Here is a 20,519-nt window from a genome sequence, read left to right on the forward strand (position 1 = left end):
GCTGAATTAGAAGCTATTCTGTTGTCTCATTCGTCGGTCGAAGATGCAGCTGTTGTACCGTAAGCAATCAATCATCATTTTCTATGTTCGACATCATACACATTATGTCTGAGTTGAAAATTCAAACCAATTACATTAAAATACATAGCTTTTGTGATAAAAATGTTTCGTGACAATTAACATTTTCCTTTATGTTGTTTTTGTGCAACGTTGTTTAGGTTACCGAACGAAGAGGCAGGGGAAATCCCAGCAGCAAGTGTTGTTTTAAGCATAGGTGCAAAAGAGAGTGAACAAGACATTATGAACTATGTTGCTTCCAATGCTGCTCATTATAAGAAAGTGAGAGTGGTTCACTTTGTGGAAGCTATACCAAAATCACCTTCTGGTAAAATAATGAGAAGGCTTATCAAAGAAAAGATGGTGGAAAAAATGAAGGAAAATTCCCTAACAAAATCCAACACATCTTCAAATTAGTAAAAAACAATTATATAATATGCTTTAATTGAGGTTTCATATGTCACCGTCTAGTTCATTGGTATTGTAATGTTGTTAAGTGATGGCTAATTTGACATCATGTTATTTTAGCATATGTTGAAATTAGTGTTTGAGAATAAAATTTGATAATTATATGTTGGTATGTTTGATTTGTCATTATATTTTATGTTATATTCTGTCAAACTATTGTGATTCAAATGAAGTTGTCTAGCACCTATCAAACAAAGCCATTATTCTAGTTTAGAATATGACTTTAGGTGCAATTAACATAAGTTACCATTTGAAGTTAGTGAACAAACATATATGATAATCTTTTGTGGCATTGTCAAGAATGAGTCTCATAGAAAATGGACAATCTATGGAATTGTTGCATATATATTTTTTAAAGAGTATAATTTTTAATTTTTATATATTAACAATGTAATTTTTTTTATTTAATCAACAAATCAAAATCAATTATGTGAATGACTTTAAAAATAATTACGATAAAAGTCAATTATTATTAAAAATTTATCATTTGTAATTGATTGACATTACACTTTTTTTTTTTACAACGACGATATAAATTAAATTAATTCCCTTAATTGGATTACAGTTATCAATGGTCTTTTTCAATTTTTTCGGTGAAGGTTCATTCAACAACTTCAAAATTACATTTGTTGCGTCCCTCTACCAAATTGCAAACCAATACAAAGTCATCTATGCATCTCGCGTTTTATATACATTCAATTTCAAACCACTAGTCAAAAATTAAATAATATTATTATTTAAATATAATTTTACTCCACGTAATTATAGTGTTTTTTTATTTAATTTTCATAACTTTTTTATTTGAATCTCGTCTCTGCAAATTAAAAAAAAATATTGCTTTCAGAGTTTCACATCACTAATAAAATCACATCATGTGGTCCAATAAGTTAACGTAAAAAATTAAAAACAACAATTCTTTTAATTTATAGACTAAAATAAAAAACGTTAAATTCAAGTGTTAAAATTTTAAAATTCACGAATAAGAAAATCATATACTCCTTCCACTCTCAAATATTAAAAGTAAATGATTTAAATTTAGAATCAAATACATTAATTTTTGTTGACTCAATATTTTTTTATATACAAAACAAAAGAGTATATATATATATATATATATATATATATATATATATATATACTTAAATTTAAAAATTAAAAAAATTATGTCTCATATGCCTAATAATCCAACTCAAATCCACTCACTAATCATTGAGTTGGATGAGTTTGAGTTTAATAAAAATAGGTATTTTATCAAATTCAAAATAATAAAATGGAATTGATTCAAATACCAGATTTGACCAAAAATAGAGGGAGTCAGATTGTCCGAAGTTAGTTGTAGTCTCAAAGTGCATTGCACTCAAATGCAACGAATCTAAATTCTAAGTTAAAATGTAAAGCAAAACACATTCATGAGTCATTTTGACTCTAGGGATGACAGAAAAATTGTACTTGCAAATATTTACGAAAAAATATTTGATGTGTACGAGGCATATAGTTTAATGGTAACGAAGATAAAATAAATAGATATTTTGACTACATGTTAGTTAATAGATACGGAGACAAATGTATTGATATATGTACCTGCAAATATCTGTATCGATAGAAAGCTAATAAAATTGAAAAGTTGTAACACTTTTTGTTTATGTATTAGTAATTTTTATAATGAAATTTTGTTATACATTTTATTTATGTGTTAATATTTTTATGTGTTATTATTTTTTGTGTTCATAAAATAAGGAGAAAATCTACAAAATGCAATAAAAATAATAATTTTTGTATATTAACTTATTTTTTAATTTTACTTTAGTTTTTAATTAATTTTTCATTCCATTTTGACCTCTTAATTATATTTTTGTTTGTTAAGTTGGCCATTTCCATTAACTTATGTCAAACAATATTAAATGTTGTCATATCTTTCATCTTCTTCATCCTTCAAATCCATAAATTTATGATTTTCTTCAATCTAAAAACCCATATAATTCATCAAACTCATAACCTTAAAAATTCACAAAAATGAGATATCCTCAAACTCATTCTTCTTGTTTAGAATCCCCTTGCCAATTAACAAATAAAATAAGAGTACGAACATGATAATGATCAAGATTTGTTAGACTAGATTCACAAACAGTGTCAAGAAGTGCTAAATTCGTTGAATCAACTATGTTAACTCAATCTTGCTTGGATTCAATATCAACAAATGTATTGGGAGTGGTTACAAACTGAGATATATTAAAGGAGTAAATAACAAAATGGCCCCCTGCAATTGTAGGGAATAGACATTTACCCAATAAAATTTGGAAACAGGCAAATAACATCCTAAAATTGAAGGACGTCGAGTAATATCATTTTTCCATTAGTTTGTTCCGTTAATAGACGTTAACTGCTTACGTGGAGAGTCCAGCTGTTAGCCAACTTATTGTCACGTAAGAGATGAACTAATTTGTCTAATTTTGTAAATACAAGAGGCTAATTTGTAAAATTTTGAAAACAAATTGAAACTCAATTTTTTGAAAAATATTGAAACTATATCATCATTGCAATAGTAAAATATCCATCTATATAATTCATTTTTTTTTTCTTCTTCCATGATTTCATATCTTCTTCTTCAAAGAATTTTAATTTATATAATACATTACTTTTCCTCTTTTATGGTGTTCAAATCGTAGAAAATGAAAGAATTAAAAACTACTTATCCCTCTTCCTCCATCAGTGAAGTCTTGAACTCGATGATTCTCAAATATTATTGTGAAAGAAATGTTGTTGTTAGAGTTTTGCAACTAAAAAGAACTTTGGAAGATAATTTTTTTCATGTCCCTTCTCCAGTTTCTCTAATTTATTTTCAATTGCTATACATAACTACAACATCTTTATATGGATTGATAAGGGTAAAGTAACTAGGTTTGCTTAATGGAGAAATAAATCAAGATGCGTGGAAGAAAAAGTTGTTGGACAAGGGTGACAGTTCGGTAATAAAACCCTCAACTAAAGACAATGGAGTTGTTGATGTTTGGAAATAAATAATAATGGACAAAATTGAATCATTAGGGAATGAAGTCAAAATATTGAAATATATTTTGACAATAATGTTTATATTTTGTATTTTGAACCATTGTTATGGAAGGCATTAGTTTAAACACATTTATGTAACATTGTTGTTGAAAAATATAAAGTATTCAATTTGATATATAAAATTTATAACTTATAAGCAAATAAGTCCTCAAATTATTACAATTACAAACAAATTAACTCTTGAGACATTCCTTTTCAAAATAAACTAAATACCAAAAAGCATTAATGAAGTTCATTTAACTCTAAATAAGTGTCAATTACATCATCCAAAATATATCATACCATCATCCAAATATGTGTCAAATACATTCATCTAAATGGTTCTAAAAAATAGTTTAATAAGTAATAATTGTCAATTATATAATTCAAAATATAGAAAAATATAAACAAGACAACAAAAAATAATTTGAAATGTTTTATTTTTCAACCGCTTCATTCTTCAAATGTTCACTCATATGTTTACTACCCTGTAATTGGAGGTTGCATCCTTAGATTAAGAATGAAATACATTACATTTGGTTCTTTTGTTCTTAAACTAGACTTAGAAAATGACACTCTGATGGTTGGTTGTCCAAGATCTAGTCCTACCATGGGTAGTGGTGCTCTAATAGGTGGAGGAAGTCTCCTAATGGGTGGTGGTTTTATACAAAATCCATAAGGGTATATAACTGGTTCTTTAAGTCCATATGTTTTAACCTACAAAAATCCGAATCAATATAGACAAATCAGTCTTTAAAATTGCTCACTTATTAGTAATTTAGTCTATATAGTCATATTAAAAATTGCAATACAGTTCTTGAGTTATCATTCGCTTCTTCTAGTTCATAATGTATCTCCTTGAACATGTACCTTTTGGGACAATATTTGATTTTCATGAGTGGGTTCAGATTGTGAAAGTGGTATTTCGATATGGTGTTGTCCCTCTTGCGTCTCAGTTTGAGGGAGAAAATTAGAGTAATTGGATAAATCAATGAACAAACTTTGAGATTACATTAAAAAAATGAAAAAGAAAATTGGGAAAAAGAGGGAAACAAAAATGGGAGAAAAGGAAAAACAAAAATGGAGAAATTATCTTTAGCAAATGAAAATAATTGTCTTCTAATGTATTTTTTAGCTGCATCAACTTTAACAACAACTTTTCTTTCACAATGATATTTGAAAATCATCGAGCTCAAGCTTTCACCCATGGAGAAAGAAGAATAAGTTGCTTTTGATTCTTTTATTTTCTACGATTTAAAAATCACGAAATAGGAAGAAGAATTAATTACATAAATGAAGGTTATTAGAAGAAGAAGATATAAAATCATGGAAGAAGAACAAAAATGTATTATATAGATGAATATGCTACTCTTGCAATGATGATAAAGTTTCAATGCTTTTTAAAAATTGAGTTTCAATTTTGTTTTCAAAATCGAGCAAATTAGTCTCTCTTATTTCTAAAATCGGGGAAATTAGTCCATTTGTTACGTGATAATGAGTTGAATAACAATTGGTTCACCACGTAAGCCGTTAATGTCCATATTAACATCATTAACGAAATAAACTAACAGAGAGACTATATTGCTCGATGTCTTTCAATTTCATGGGACAATTTGGTGATTTTCTCTATGTTAAAACAAGAAGAAAATAACTAGGTTATTTGGAAAATTAGTTTAGATTGGGAATCCTGATGACAAGTTATATATTGAGGCAATGCTGTTGTGGAAATGCAAAAGTGAATTTTTATTTTATTTAGATTTTGTGAAAGTGCTGTGCTGAAGAGAAATGTTAGAGTTTTACAACAAATGATTTCTTGTGTTTCTATTTTGAATTGTAAATGTTTGAAGTTGTGACAAAATGAAGGAATTCCAATTCTGATAAAATTCAAGGACTAAGAACATTTAGAGTATGTTTTTGAGCTTGCATCTATAACTATGAGAACAACAAGAATGACTTAGGGGATTTTTATTTTTTACTTTTTTGAGTTTAAAAAAAATTATGATTTGAATTTGTAAGTTATGAACATGAAATATTATAGATTTGAAAGTTTGATAAAATATTATGGAAGAAGAACATTTCATGGTTTATGAGTTTGGAGATAAATGATATGAATAATATGAAAAACTTTTGTTTTTTTCATTAATTAACAGAAATGACTAATTTATTTAATAAAAATATAATTAAGATATAGAAATAAAACAAAAATAATAATTTATCTAGAATTTTTATTTATTTAAAAAATAATATATTTATAAATATCCATTAATATTTAAAAATCCATCAAATACAACAAATACTTTATACAGGTATAAATAAAATATTAAGATATAAATAAAATATTAATATTATTTTTATTCAACTTGTAGAGTAGGGGAATAGTATTTGCAACTAAACCATGAAAGGAAAATGAAGACACAAAAATGAGTAGAACAGGTTGTCGGTGGTACATGTTCTAGAGACGTGACGTCCCCTCATCATCCACCGTCCATGTGGCATCTCTTACATTCTCTAGGACTACTGTCTCGAGTCTATAGATTACCCCTTCCACTTACATTATTTACATTCAACGCCATCCCATCATCAACGGCAGATATTCAGTAGTAACTGACCAAATTATTCTTTGGTCAGAAATCCACGATGCATATCTTTGACGGTCACGATTAGACTTTTAACTAGAAAGGTGCACGTGCCAAATCATTTCTCCCTTTTTAGAACAACATCAAAATGTGTATACTTTTTACTTTACAGCGGTGATTATATTTATTGATTCGGAGCTTAAGATCTTAGGTGATGTGCTTTGCTATATTACATAAATGCATATATTACAGCGTGTGGTTATGCGATTCCGCGCTTGCTTGGGATATAATCTTTGTTATAATTCCTCTCTTCCATATTTATCTTGGAGTTTATTGTTTTTACATAGGAGTGCAAATTAATTAACTATTTAATTAATACTCTCTCTACTTACTATCATAAATGAAAAATACATTTTATTTAATTTTAATAGTTAAGTGTTTGATATTAATAAAAGACGATTTCGTAAATTTAATTTGTGTTCAATATAAAATCAAGAAAATTAATTATATTTTTTAATGCATGTAAAAGTAATTTTTGTTTCTTATAATAGTAGTCGGTGACATTATAGTTCTATAAAAAATACTTTATTTAATTCTCACTTTTCCTTGTAAAGAATATAAATATTTTACTTTTAGAATTTTATAAATAAAATTATCTCAACTATATCTAAAAGTATAACTAGGACATAATGTTGTTTTTATTTTGGATTTCTAAAATATCTATTATTTTAAAATAATTAAAAAATTGATAAAAACAACTGAAGATTTGAAATGGGGGAGTAGGTGTCTGGATTCATTTATATTAAGTTTGAAATTTAGTACTTTTAGAGTTGTGGCGAGATATTTTGGTTTGGTGGAGTTGTCTTCTCCTCCTCCTAGCTTGAGTTTGCTTTTAGTTTATGATTATAGAGGGATGTAATTTCCCTTGTGTTGTTCTTTAGATTTTATTATTGTTTCCTCTTTTTATAAAAAAATCTTACATCTTAAGAAAATTGATTAGTTATTTAATTTTCTTGATTTATTGGAAAGATACTCCCTCTGCTCTTTTATAATTAACTAATTTTCTTTTCTCAATTATAGCTTTATCATGTCAATTTTTATTTTTTTAGGGAATACCAATTACTAATACCACTAGTCTATTTTGAATTTAACAACACAAAAAATATATAGAAAAACAAGCATTAGTATCCATAAAATCTGTTTATTAATAAAAATTATTTATCGCATATATTATGTATATATAAATAAATAAATGATATAAAGATAAATTAAATTATCTTATCAACTATTGATGTATATATCGTTATTATAAATTTAAAATAAAAGATAATGAATTGAGAGTCATGCCTACAATATTAATAATTAAATATATTTTACAATTAAATTAAGATTATATTGAAAATTAAGTAAATATTTTTTTCTAGACAAATTTTTGTAAATTAGTCATTCATTATAGAATAGAGGTTTTATTTGTCTCATATTATTTTTTATTTAAAATTATTAATAAAATATTAATTATTTTTTCTTTTATTATAGGCTTATTTATTATATCTAACCAACCTAACTACTCTATTAGCTACTTTATTATTTATGGTGCTTTACTAAATAAATTTTATTATAAACTCAGTCATTCTTTGTAAGAAGTGTCCATAATTCTATGTCTTGCATAATTATTAGGGATCGATCTGTAAGTAAAAATCATTTTAGAATAAAATGATTATTTTCAATTTAGAATATATCATTAATTATTATTTTTCAATTGTACAAAATGTACTGATTTTTTTTACTCAACTTCAAATTTAATATTTTTCATTTTTTATTAATAGTAATGGCGAATGCACCAATACTTAATAAAAATATTATACTCTCTCTTTTTAATTTATACATTTTTTTAATATATCTAAAATGTCAATTGAATCACTCATTATTTTAGTTAATTACATTTAATTTTCTCAAAATAATAATAAAAAATAATTTTCACATTATTTAAGAAACATATTAGTAGTAGTCAAATATATTTAATTAATATTTATTTTTGTTGGAGAACTTATTAATTAATAAATAAATAATTTATAATGATAAGATTAAATTTTGATTTAAAAAAAATTGAATATTCAAATTTTCATATATTTTTTTAAAAATATTTTTATATTTAAATTATTAACAAGTGTTTTTTTTATTTCTCAATGAGATCAAAGAGAGTATTATTACTAAAACAAAATATTTTGCTAATATTTTTTGCAAGAATTTTTGGACAAATTTATTAACTTTTTTTCGACATATTTATTAGACTTGTCATTTTTTTGGATAAATTTTTTATTTTTTTGGACATATTTTTAAATAATTTTAGAGTTGTCATTTTTTTGGACATATTTTTAGAGTTGTCATTTTTCTATATTTTAAATAATTTTAATTTTTTCTCTATTTTAAATTACTTTTCTTTTTATAATATTAATATAATATTAATTACTTTTTTTTCTTTATTAATATATTTTTATTTATTACATCTCAACTTATCAAAATTGTTTACTTATTACAATTTATAAGGATATTTGAATAAATAAAATTAATTTTAACATTAAAATCAACGCACATAATCATTTTGTTATGAATTTTGCACAACACAATAAATAATTTCTCTTTTTATTAATATTGTGCATAATAATTTTCTTTTGTAAGATTAAAAGTTATTTGCTGTCCTTTATGGTCCTACTTTCTAGAGATAATATCTGTTTAAAAAAAATTATAAATTTATCACAAAGTTTCTTTTTAATTGTTATATTCCCCATATTAAAAAAAATAGTATGAAAAAAATGTACTTAAATGTATATTTGATGGAGTTCAATTAATAATTTCTTCTATTAAATAGAAGATTTCAAATAATATTTTTTAAATAAATTTTCCTAACTTATCAAACTGGATAAGTATAGATGTAATATGCCAATTGCCAGAAGGTAGCAGCATTTATTTACATTTACATTCTTATTCTTTAACACCATAAACTGTAAACTGCTGTTTGGGAAAAGATATTATTTTTTTGGAAATTAAAAAAAAAAGGAATTTTTTTTCTTACCCAAGACTAAGAAAACACGTAAGTAATCAGTCAATTAGTTGTATTTTTATTCTTTCTCCAAAGATACAAGAAAGAGACGCAGCTCAAGTCACGTGTTATGCTCCTAACGCCTTCATTCTTTACTCAACTTCTCATCTTTCGCCCTTTCAGAATTCAGATTCTTTCCCTTTTTTTCTTTCTTTCAAAAACACCAATAATATCAACATCAAAATTTCATTTTCGTTTCTAAATATTACAGCACATCAATTTATCAAAATTATAAAAAAAACGTTGTTCTGACTATGTTTATTACATATTTTTTAAAAATTAATCATTTTAATTTTTTTTGTATATCTATTATTTTTTTAAAATTTAAAATAATTAAAAATCACTTGGAATAAGAAGTTATTTTCAAAAGTTTTTCAAAAAAAAGAAAGTATTTTCATTTTCTTAGAAAAAATATTTTGATACTTATCGAAAAAGAAGTAATCTTTTAATAAGATATATAAAATAAAACAACTTTTAAATATTCAAAAATTAATTTTAAATAATTAGATTATGATTTTCTAAGAATAGATAACATAACAACCCATCTTTGTTTTTTGACAGCAAATAACAGTCAACCTTAAAACACGTTTGAGTATACTTTTATTATTTTGACAAATTGAATAAAGAAACATTCAACAACTAAAATAACTAATTATTTTTACAAAATGTTTGTTATAGACATATACACAATTAAAAAAATAAAAATAGTAATACAATATATATAATACACTGATAATATTCAAAAGAAAAAAGATACATTTGTCTTGGTGGCATAGTTCGTAATAATCTCCAATCCCAAGGACCATTATATTTAACACTGTTATTACTACATCTTCTGTCTCACTTTCTCTCCCTCTCTTCAGTCTTCACACTCCACTCTCCACTTCTCCTTCCACAGATCTCATTCTTCTTCCACTCTTCCACAATGCAGCACCTGCTCCGACCACCAACTCTAGCCGCCTTCACGGCGGCTCTACTCTTCATCTCCGCCATATTCTCAACCTCCAATGCACAGAACATCACACGCATTCTCGAAAAACACCCCGAATTCTCCACCTTCAACCACTATCTAACCCTAACACACCTCGCTCTAGAAATCAATACGCGTACAACAATCACCGTCTGCGCCGTCGACAACTCCGCCATGACCAATCTCCTCGCGAAACACCCGTCGATCTCCACCATAAAAAACATCCTCTCCCTCCATGTCCTCCTCGACTACTTCGGAGCCAAAAAGCTTCACCAAATCACAAACGGAACCGCACTCGCCGCCACATTGTACCAGGCCACAGGTATTAGTTAAAAAATTGATTACATTTTCTATTTAAAAAAATATTATAAAACTAATTTATTTATCTAACAACAGGCTCTGCACCTGGTTCATCGGGATTTGTTAACATTACCGATCTTCGCGGTGGGAAAGTCGGATTTGGAGCGGAAGATAACAACGGTGCTCTACCCGCTTTGTATGTTAAATCCGTTGAAGAAATACCTTACAACATTTCAGTTATTCAGATTAGTCAAATTCTTCCCTCGCCTGCAGCAGAAGCTCCTACACCCGCACCTAGCCAACAAAACCTCACAGCTATTATGTCCGTACACGGTTGTAAAATCTTCGGTGACACGCTTTCTGCTTTTCATGAAGCTTATAGCACTTTTACCGATAACATTGACGGTGGATTAACCGTTTTCTGTCCCGTCGACAATGCTTTCAAAGCTTTCCTTCCCAAATTCAAAAACCTAACCGCCGCTGGTAAACTTGCGCTTCTCGAATTTCACGGCGTTCCGGTTTATCAAACGATTGCGATGCTGAAATCAAACAATGGACTTATGAATACGCTTGCTACTGATGGTGCTGAGAAGTACGATTTCTCTGTTCAAAATGATGGTGACCAGATCACGTTGAAGACGAAAGCTGTAACGGCGAAGGTAACCGATACGATCATTGATGATGTTCCGCTTGCGATCTATGCTATTAATAAGGTTCTTCTTCCGGAGGAGTTGTTTAAGGGTAAAGCTCCGAGTCCTTCTCCGGCTCCGGCGCCGGCGCCTGCTGCTGACGCTCCTGAGGCGCATAAGAAGAAGAAGAAGAAGAAGGTGGCTGATGCGCCAGAGCCGGCTGATTCACCGGCTGAATCACCGGAAGATGCAGCTGATGACACTGGCGATGACAGTGACGGCGCCGTTAGGTTTGACGGTATCGTTGTTACGGTTTTGTCTTTAGTTTTCGGGTTTCTAATGCTTTGATATCTGTACAACACAAGTTACGATATGTTGTTTTTTAATTTAATTTTTAATTTTTTTTTAGATTTATTTTTGTTTAGTAAGGAAATAAAGGGAATTTGTTAGTTGTTACGTTCCTTTTGTTTTCCTTTGGGTTGAATTGAAGCAGAGCAGGTGTGAATTTTTATTTTTATTCTATTCTATTCTATTTGATAATGTTGTAATTTTAGTGGCGAGATTGCGGAAAATGATGTTAACGCGGTTGTGAATGTTAATGTAAACATTTGTTTACCTATTCTTCAACTTCAATGATCTTATCTTATGGTTAATGTTTTTTTAAATGAATCCTATGGTTAATACTTTTAGTCAATGTCATTAACAGGAGTACCTTGAATTTGCGGTGCTTAAATTTTTTATCTTTCAATAATTGCATGCTTTGTTACGATGAAAACATGAAATCATGCTAATGACTCACACCATAAAGTCAAAGCTATTAACAGCATTTTTATAAGATTTTATTGTAAATTTGAAAGTTGAAACTGATGTGTACAATAATGTTTTATGTCGTCGACAAGGACAAAGGTTGGACCTTTCACGGTTTCACCGTGCTAGTCTTGTCTTGATCATTACCGAGTACTGCTTTAAATTCTGTTTGGTTCAGCTTGAGGTTCGAAGTTCTTCTAGTTTCCAATTTATTGCATATAATTTTGAATTTATGCATTTGGGAGAAGTTGGATTGCTGTTTCCCATTGTTTGTTCCTTGTGGGAGGGTGTGCACCAAGAGGGGAAGAGAACCAAGTTGCTCTTGCAACTTCACATTGCAGGAGGTCGGGGTGGTTTTTTTTCTCTTTCCAACAAAGGAGATTTCATTAAATTGCTATAGAGAAAAACACAAGTAATAAGGAACCAATAGGGCATAATCAATTCAAAATTTTAATTATAACGATTAAACTAATATCTTTCAGACAATCAATGTCAAAGAGAATGATAAATCTACGTTCTTTATTATATTCAAATATGAATTATTTATGTTTTGTAAATGTTTAAATCGACTATAAGTGGTATCATAAATGATCAAATCAACCGCATAATTGAAAGTCTTTGTGTTACTACAAGAATTTTGAAGTTGGTGGCAATGCAATTTCAAAAAGTCAAGTGTTACATAGACTATTCATCAAAGACATGGAGGGAAAATTTGAAACCAGCTAAAACTAACATCAAAACACACACAAACCAAGCAAAACAACATAAACATAAAGCCACAATGTAAGACAATAGGTTTCAAATCAAACAACCATGAAGATACCCATCCACTTGGTCGCTGGTGGCTTTTGGAGGTGGACGCTTGAGGTTCGTCTTTGCAAGTGGGTGAATAGCAATAGCAGTGGAGTTTGAGGCGACGAATTAGGTAGGGGCGGTCCACCTGAGATGGAACCATGATCGTGAATGTTGGTGGTTGAAGGTCGATAAAAGGTTTGGTGGTTCCAAATGTAGCACAATAGGTTAGGGGAAGGTGGAAGGAAAGGGAGGGAGAGAAGAGAGAAGAGGACTCCAAAAAAACTCATACAATGTTGAGAAGAAACCCTAGCAGAAGGGGAAAAGACATGCAATATCTCAAATTCAAACAATGTGTTGGTCCCTTCTTGATGTGGTGTAATAGTTTGTACTTTTCACCTCCTCTTGGCATAACTTGTGCTAAGATTAGGTTTTGTTAATATTATTGTGTTTTGAAGAAGAAAAAAAACTTCACATTGCAAGAAGCTATTGTCTAAATTTTTCACATAAGCATTTTACTTGTCTTGTCATCAAAATTCAATCGCAAATGCATATGTAGAGAAAACAAATCAATTCATTTTAAAAATTAAGGGATCAAAATCATGGTTCTGAAAATGAAGCGATCAAAATCATAGATGGCCAAAATTGTGACAAACATATATATAATTTCCATGAAGGCAAATTCTACTGTCCACCATAAACCAGTGCTGTAAAATCACTCGAAACTAAAAGGACAATCAACTATACTTCTTAGAAATTTAAGTTAATGTATTTCCTCGTCTTTAAACCGAAATAGTTATTGATTGTTGTCAATTCGACAAGTTTAATTTTGAGTTGCACATTCATTTTTTTCTTCATATTTTTATCAAATTAATATTAATCGAGTCATTCTCTCAATCATAAATATCATAAGTTTCTTTAACTTATACTTCAAATAATATCATTTATTGTTGTTATAGTTCCTATAAGTTCAATTGACTTTTAAAAGTACTCTACGACTCACTTAGTAGGAGGTAAAAAGAAAAAGAAAATTCCACTGTTGGAATTAGCTTGTTTCAAATGGAAAGTGAAATTTTCCACTATTTCAATATTTCCTGTGGTCCATTCTGTCTATACAATAAAAGCATTTGGTGGGTTAGCTCAAGATCTACAATGATGCTTGTTTATTTCTTCTCTCCTTGTCCCAGAAGTGTATAGTACCCTACTCTCCGGCTTCAACTATAAAGGGTTAAGTTTTTTCACCTCACATGCTTTTGGTTGGGCAAGGAATGAGGGCCATTTTGGATGTTTGAGAAACACATGCCATATATATAGGACATCTTCATGTGTGCTTCTAGCCATATAGTACTATATTTTCCCATTTTGCTAATTAGATTCATCAGGAGAATTTTATGTGAAAATTTGTATGAAATTAAACTTTCAATATTAAGAGGATAATTGAATTTAATCAAGTAATTGAATTCAAATAGTTAACGAATTACAGTTAAGGTTCAACATTCAGAAGAACTAGAATTCGAATTTTAGTTTAAATAATTTTTTATTAGACTTTTAGGTGAACTCTAATTACTGGAACCCACTCCTAAAAACTAAAGAATTTAAAAAAATAATTGAATTTAATGGTTATGTTGAATTTGAAGAGTAAGAAACTGCCAAAGAAAAAAAAAATCTTATATGACATGTAGCTGCACCACTATGTTGAATATTAAACATAATTATTTACAAAGTAAATATCCTAGTTGATCTTCGAAATTGCTAGGCTGCATCAAACTAATAATTTCTCACACTATTAATTTTATAAATGATATTTAAAATTGCTAAATACTAATAAAGTCTATTTATATGTGTCGATTTTATTTTCAAATGTATCTTTGATATCATTTATTTAATTTTAAATATTCATCTCGATAATTTAAAAGACTAAATTGATATAGTACTATAATTTTAAAAATTAATTTAGATATATACTCTCACTTTTATGTGTTAAAAAACCTGATAATATTTTAGTATTACATATGGTATCCAATTGAATGTGATCATAACTTAATCTAGACTTATGAAGAGAAAAATAAAGGAAGAAAAAAGCATCATTGGTGAATCTAAAATTGGCATAAGAGTAAGAGCTGGACAACTAGAGGACACTTATCATGGCCTTTAAGGGGTGGTAGGGGTGTTTCAATAGCAAAATTGGACAGTAATAATGAAAGGGCTATAAATAGAAAAAGCTTTGTTGGAAATATTTTATTTTCTATCAAAATATATTTTTTGCTTTGGATTTGAATCTTCTACAATTGACTAATCGTTTGGATGCCATTAAATTAAGTGTATGTTTGATTTTGTAAAAGAATTGATAAAATTACACTTAACGAGTGCAAGTTTGCAAAAGTTACAGATCATAGTAAAACACCAAATAAATCTCAATCAATTTGTATGACTCTCAATGCATACAAATTGTTAAAATGTTTCTAAGTTGCCTTTTCACTTTAACTATTTCTATATTCTATGAATCTTTGCACATCAAATTTTTTCTCTCTATATATTCTTAGAATTTTACATAAAAGTTAACCGTGGTGAATTACTAAATTTCATATAGGAATGAATTATAATATAAGGATAGAATTTGACATGCAACAAACATTTTAGAAGAAATAAATGTCAATCAAAATCAACTATAATGGAAAACCAACTATAATAGAAAACTATGTGCGTGTATGATTACACAGTGGAATTGACAAAATTATGATGAACTACCATGATTATGTAGAAGCTACACTTTATAGCTTTTGCAAAATCATAGTAATTCACCGTGACTTTGTCAATTTCATCGTGAAACCAACCAAACACGAATGAACTCAACAAGATTTGTCAAAGTCTTTGCTATTCAAGTATATGCAACTCAAATCTTTAGAAAAAAATGATGAGACTGGCCTTGGACAGAATCCAGTGTAGCCTTTTTCTATCTTTGCCATGCATAATTCAGTTATATACTTGAAGGGCTCATGCTTCTGATTAAAAGGTTGAACTGCATATTCTTCAAACGGCATCCACTTCATGAGAAAAGACAAAGCATACCAAAAGAAATTATGAGAACACAGTTTGTCATATATGCAAAGAAATACAAAGTTATAGTTAGAGGTAAGAGATCTATATACTCCAATCTTTTAGATATTTGTGTTACAATCTATGAAATACAGACACCTTTTAAAATAAGACGCGTCGCTGTGTTCGACACACGTACGACACTGATACGACATCTCTAACAAGTATTATAAAAAGAAAGAAAAAAAATATGTCCTTCGATGCACATTAGACATTTTTGTCTTTATAGGTTACAATTTTGTGTTTTGGATATGTTTTGCAAAGTTGAAATAAAAAATGTCTAATTAAAGATCAAACGACTTTGATCATGTTACTATAGAAAATCTAAGTACTAAATACAATCTAAAAACTTGAAATTGTAGAACTAAAATACAACTTCAATATTTTCCGTAGGTTGTAAGCAAGTGTGTTGACATGATAAGGTTGACATGCATTGTTAAAAATAGTGATTCAATTAGTTTGTTAGAATTGAATAATGATTTGATTAGGTTGTTAGAGTTAGTTATTTAGTTAGTTGCTCTATGTTAGTTAGTTATCAATATGAATTCTTAGGATTTTTTCCTCTTCCAAACTCTCAAGCTTATTTTGAATATGAAATTCATCTTCAGCTCTATGATTTTGTTATTTCTAATATAGTATCTCTAAGCTCATGTTAAGCATCATTATTCAATTCTAATAAACTAATTGAATTATTATTCTCAACATGCATTGTCAGGTTCATGTTTTGGACCGAAATGATCATAGAGATAGGAAGAAGATGAATGTACCTGAACTGCTTCAATTTCCAATTCTTGCCTTTTGATGTCAAAAGAAAGTGGATGCAACATACAAAGAAAAGATAGATCTGATTTTCCAAAAAATGAATTGTGTGCTTGACTGAAAATAAAAAACATGAAAATGTCAAATTAAAACTTAAAGATGTTTATTTCTCAAGTACTCATAAAGAACTTAAGCTTATTATTAATTAGATGTTAGATTCCAAACAAATGCTTTTTTAATAATTCCAAACAAATGATTAGATAATGCAAGTGTAGAATTTTCAACATGCCTCAATTTTTCCTTAGCATAATAGGTTATTAGACCATTATATCCCTATGGAACCAAAACTCATCAACATACACATGCATCACCTTAGACAACCAAAATCATATTAAAAAATCTTTAGAACAAGTTCTGCAGTCCTTTTATTCTTATTTTATTTTAAATTTATTTTAATGTTTATGATAGATTTTTGAAACAGGGCAAAGTAATTATTTAATGCAAACCACATGTGAGGGATGTGCAAATTAAGTAAACACACATATCACTAGTATAATGCACAATCTGACACCATTTATGTGGCCTAATTTTCAATTCATCTAACATATTATTATATTATTATACTGATAAAAATGAGAAAGTAAGAAGAGACTGAGAGGTGTTAATTCAGTTTCCAATGTAGACCACATGAAGAAAACATGTAGGCTAAAATTTCAGAAAAGGTCCTTCTAATGTCTCATTAAAATATACATACCTGAATCCTAGTATCTCCACAAATTGTGTATCAACCTGATTTAAAAAACATACAAACCAAAATAGAAGTTATTATCATCAATACAATAATACTTGCATTAGAGATATCACATTAGGATACAACATTAATTGTATTAAGATACTCACTCCTGTCTCTTCTTTTACTTCTCTAACAGCTGCTTCAAAAATATCCTCACCCTGTAGGTACAAAAACCAAGTTTATAATCAAATTGTACTTCAAAAGTAGAAAAATTTACGCAGTTGTGACTTTAAAAGTAGTTATGATCGACTAAAATCAAATGATTTAATTATTTAAAAGTTATAATTGATTGACAGTACAAAAAATCTAAAATAAAAAATTATTATTTTTCGAAAATGAGATGTAATCAATATGTGTTTGAAAATGTGCATACTGCATCAACTACTCCAGTAGGTAGCTTCCAAACACCAATTCCATGGAATCTACCTCTTTTTTCCTTGACTACAAGCATCTACAAAACAAAAAAGAATATATAAATAAATGAAAAAAATAGAGGGAAAATAATTAGTACAATCTAGAAAGCAAGCATGAAACATAATTAATTACACCTCTTTGTTATCATTCAAGACAATGGCAGCAACAGTTACACGATGAGAAGCATTTGGAGGGATTGTGCAGCCTGTTTTAGGAATCCAGTAAACTAACATTACATAGTTTGGCTCAGCATGATGGTAACAGAAACCCTCCTGCCACACACCATGTATAATTGTCACAAAATACTTTCAATAAGTACTTATATAAGTTGTATAAAATGCGAAAATAAGTGGGAAATAGTGGACTGGCCACGACATATTGGGACCTTTCAATTAAAAGATTGAACGGTTTAGATTTTAAATTCGAACTTAAAATTTGGATTATTCAATCTTAATCGGACAGTCTAGATGTGCCGACTACGTTGCAGTTAACTACAATAAATCTAAATTTACGAACATATAATAAGTTATTCTAGATTCTCTTGCAACGAAACTTTGAAAGAGAATATGGCAAAAGTACCTTAACTGCAATTTCGACAAGATTAACAAGCTCAATAGGTAACTTGATCCAGACTCCATCTTTTCCCTGCAATGCAGCTATTATATATATATATATACACCAAATTTCCAATTGTACAGTGATATCACACAAATCAATAAGTAGTGAGGGCCAATTCCTAAAGTGACTTTTAAAAATAACTTTTCTTGAGTACAAAAATAAGACTTTTTAATATGAAATAATAATATAAAAATGAGATCTTACAAAAAAAAAATTAAAATTTTATTGTTTATATAAGATTCTTAACGTACATATCACATCATTTATAATTATATTTTGACAAAATCATCTATGATTTTTAAAACATACAATTAAATAAAATTTTGATTTGTCTATCAAAATTATTTTATATATCCTTTAAATTATAAAAGATATAATAATAGTAGCTCAGTTTAAATTTAAATCATGGACAAAAGACTAAAAACTCTTTCTTTATTGATGTCATAAAAACTCAAAATCCATATATTTTTCCAATTGAACTAAAATGTAACAATAAATAAATTTTTAACATAATTAATAATATAATAAACTATTTAGTTTAGAAGATTTTATTTATTAAGTAAACATATTTTTTAAATCAAAAGTGGTTGTTTCAAGTGGCTTGGCCTCTTAACATAAATGAGGATGTTGTTTCACACACTGATATGCAATGAGTAGCATTTTAGAGGTACCTGTTTCTTCCATTGTAAAAGTGAAGATTTAAGCAAAGAAGCAAAAACTTGAGGGTCCATAGGATCCTTCAAGTAGACAATGACTCCTCCATGTGCATCATTGGTGGCAGGGAGAATTTCAACACATTCAAATCCATTTTCACATAAATGATCCCCTAAAGAGGCTGCTGGACTAGCTGCCACTGACATAGCCTCCACTGCATATTCAATCACAAAATCAACCCATTTGAAAAAGATTTCCTTACACTTCTCATGAGTTATGAAATAAGTTTAGAAAAAAAGAGAAATAGAAAGGATAGTACAAGAAAAGGAATTCAAATTACTTGGAATAGGCAAAATCATTCATGCGGTCAGCGCATTGGTGGTTATTGAATCGAGGTCAAATAGTCTAAATTTCAAGGCATATTTTGATTTTATAAAACAAACTAAAATACCGAACTCAAAATCTAGACCGTCTAAAAACTAGGACAACATTTGCATGCTTTGCAATTGTTATAGCAAAATACAATTTCCACAGCATTTATGCTGTAGATACTTTCACTAATTGAATAACCAAAAAAGATATGGTAACCAAAGTATAGCTAAGAAAAACAAGTTCCATAGTTAACAAGAAACAGAACAAGAGTGTCAAAAGGAAAAACATACAATATTTACCTTGGAAAAACAAACTCTCAGAAAGCAATGAAGAATTAACTGGAAACTTGAGGATTTAAAGATAATAAAAGGGGTGATAGAGAAGTTACAAAGAGCACTGACAAGTGGAAGTTGAAAGAACTGAAAGGCACAACACAAAGTTGCATTTTTATAGCAACAAATACTCATTTTGGCATAGCCAGTGCTATGAGTGCGTAGTGACGTATTTCCACTGCAACTCTTGCTTAACTATGTAACATCACTATCCTTAATTCCTTCATTTAATCATTCATTAGCCGCCCACATTTGCAGAGTGATCACTCATTTGGATTTTGGGTTATTTTTAGCCTATAAGCATTGAAACTTCTATAATAAAACGTACTGCACAATGTTAGACATGCGTCAGTGTCCGACACTTGTATAACATTTATATGATACCTCACACGTCTAACACTGCAATACGTCTGAGGTGTTGTACGATGTTAGATACATACACATGTCTAACATTGCAATGCGTCTTATTTTAGAAGTGTCTGATATGCTTCATACACGTCATAGGTTAATGTCATGGTTGGTTGGATGGTCAAGTGGTGAATAACTGATCCTTATACCAGTATGAACAAGTTTACCTCTTTGTCTACATGCTTCTGAACTTGTCATCCCTTACGTACATATTTTTCGAAAAATATGTGCAAAAATTTCAAACTTTTTGAATACTCCTTTGACCCTTTGAATCAATTCATGATGTGATTTGTATTATATGCTTGTTATATTTATAGTATACTCCA

At 28.7% G+C, this 20,519-nt stretch overlaps 3 protein-coding genes across 3 annotated transcripts in view; 2 read left to right on the forward strand and 1 right to left on the reverse strand.

Annotated features, from left to right (window-relative positions):
- Positions 1-654, forward strand: part of LOC101497059 (4-coumarate--CoA ligase-like 1) — a 3,137-nt gene extending 2,483 nt beyond the window's left edge. The window contains exons 6-7 of the mRNA XM_004516041.3: positions 1-59; positions 219-654. Coding sequence (XP_004516098.1) covers positions 1-59; positions 219-474 — 315 coding nt within the window. The 3' untranslated portion in view covers positions 475-654. The remainder of the gene's footprint in view (positions 60-218) is intronic.
- A 9,382-nt stretch (positions 655-10,036) lies between these two features.
- Positions 10,037-11,794, forward strand: LOC101502229 (fasciclin-like arabinogalactan protein 1). Its single transcript, XM_004516057.4, has 2 exons — positions 10,037-10,541; positions 10,616-11,794. The coding sequence occupies exons 1-2, from the start codon at positions 10,175-10,177 to the stop codon at positions 11,494-11,496; spliced, it is 1,248 nt and encodes a 415-aa protein (XP_004516114.2). The 5' UTR covers positions 10,037-10,174; the 3' UTR covers positions 11,497-11,794.
- Positions 11,795-15,305: 3,511 nt separating this feature from the next.
- On the reverse strand, positions 15,306-19,693 carry LOC101496751 (nudix hydrolase 10-like). Its single transcript, XM_073368285.1, has 9 exons — positions 19,422-19,693; positions 19,099-19,295; positions 18,389-18,454; positions 17,944-18,081; positions 17,769-17,846; positions 17,503-17,553; positions 17,357-17,391; positions 16,611-16,719; positions 15,306-15,791 (listed from the first exon to the last, which is right to left on the reverse strand). Exons 1-9 carry the CDS (start codon positions 19,438-19,440, stop codon positions 15,597-15,599), a joined length of 888 nt encoding a protein of 295 aa, XP_073224386.1. The 5' UTR covers positions 19,441-19,693; the 3' UTR covers positions 15,306-15,596.
- Between the last annotated feature and the right edge of the window lie 826 nt (positions 19,694-20,519).

This window comes from Cicer arietinum, chromosome 5 (assembly GCF_000331145.2).
Source record: "Cicer arietinum cultivar CDC Frontier isolate Library 1 chromosome 5, Cicar.CDCFrontier_v2.0, whole genome shotgun sequence".
NCBI lineage: Eukaryota > Viridiplantae > Streptophyta > Magnoliopsida > Fabales > Fabaceae > Cicer > Cicer arietinum.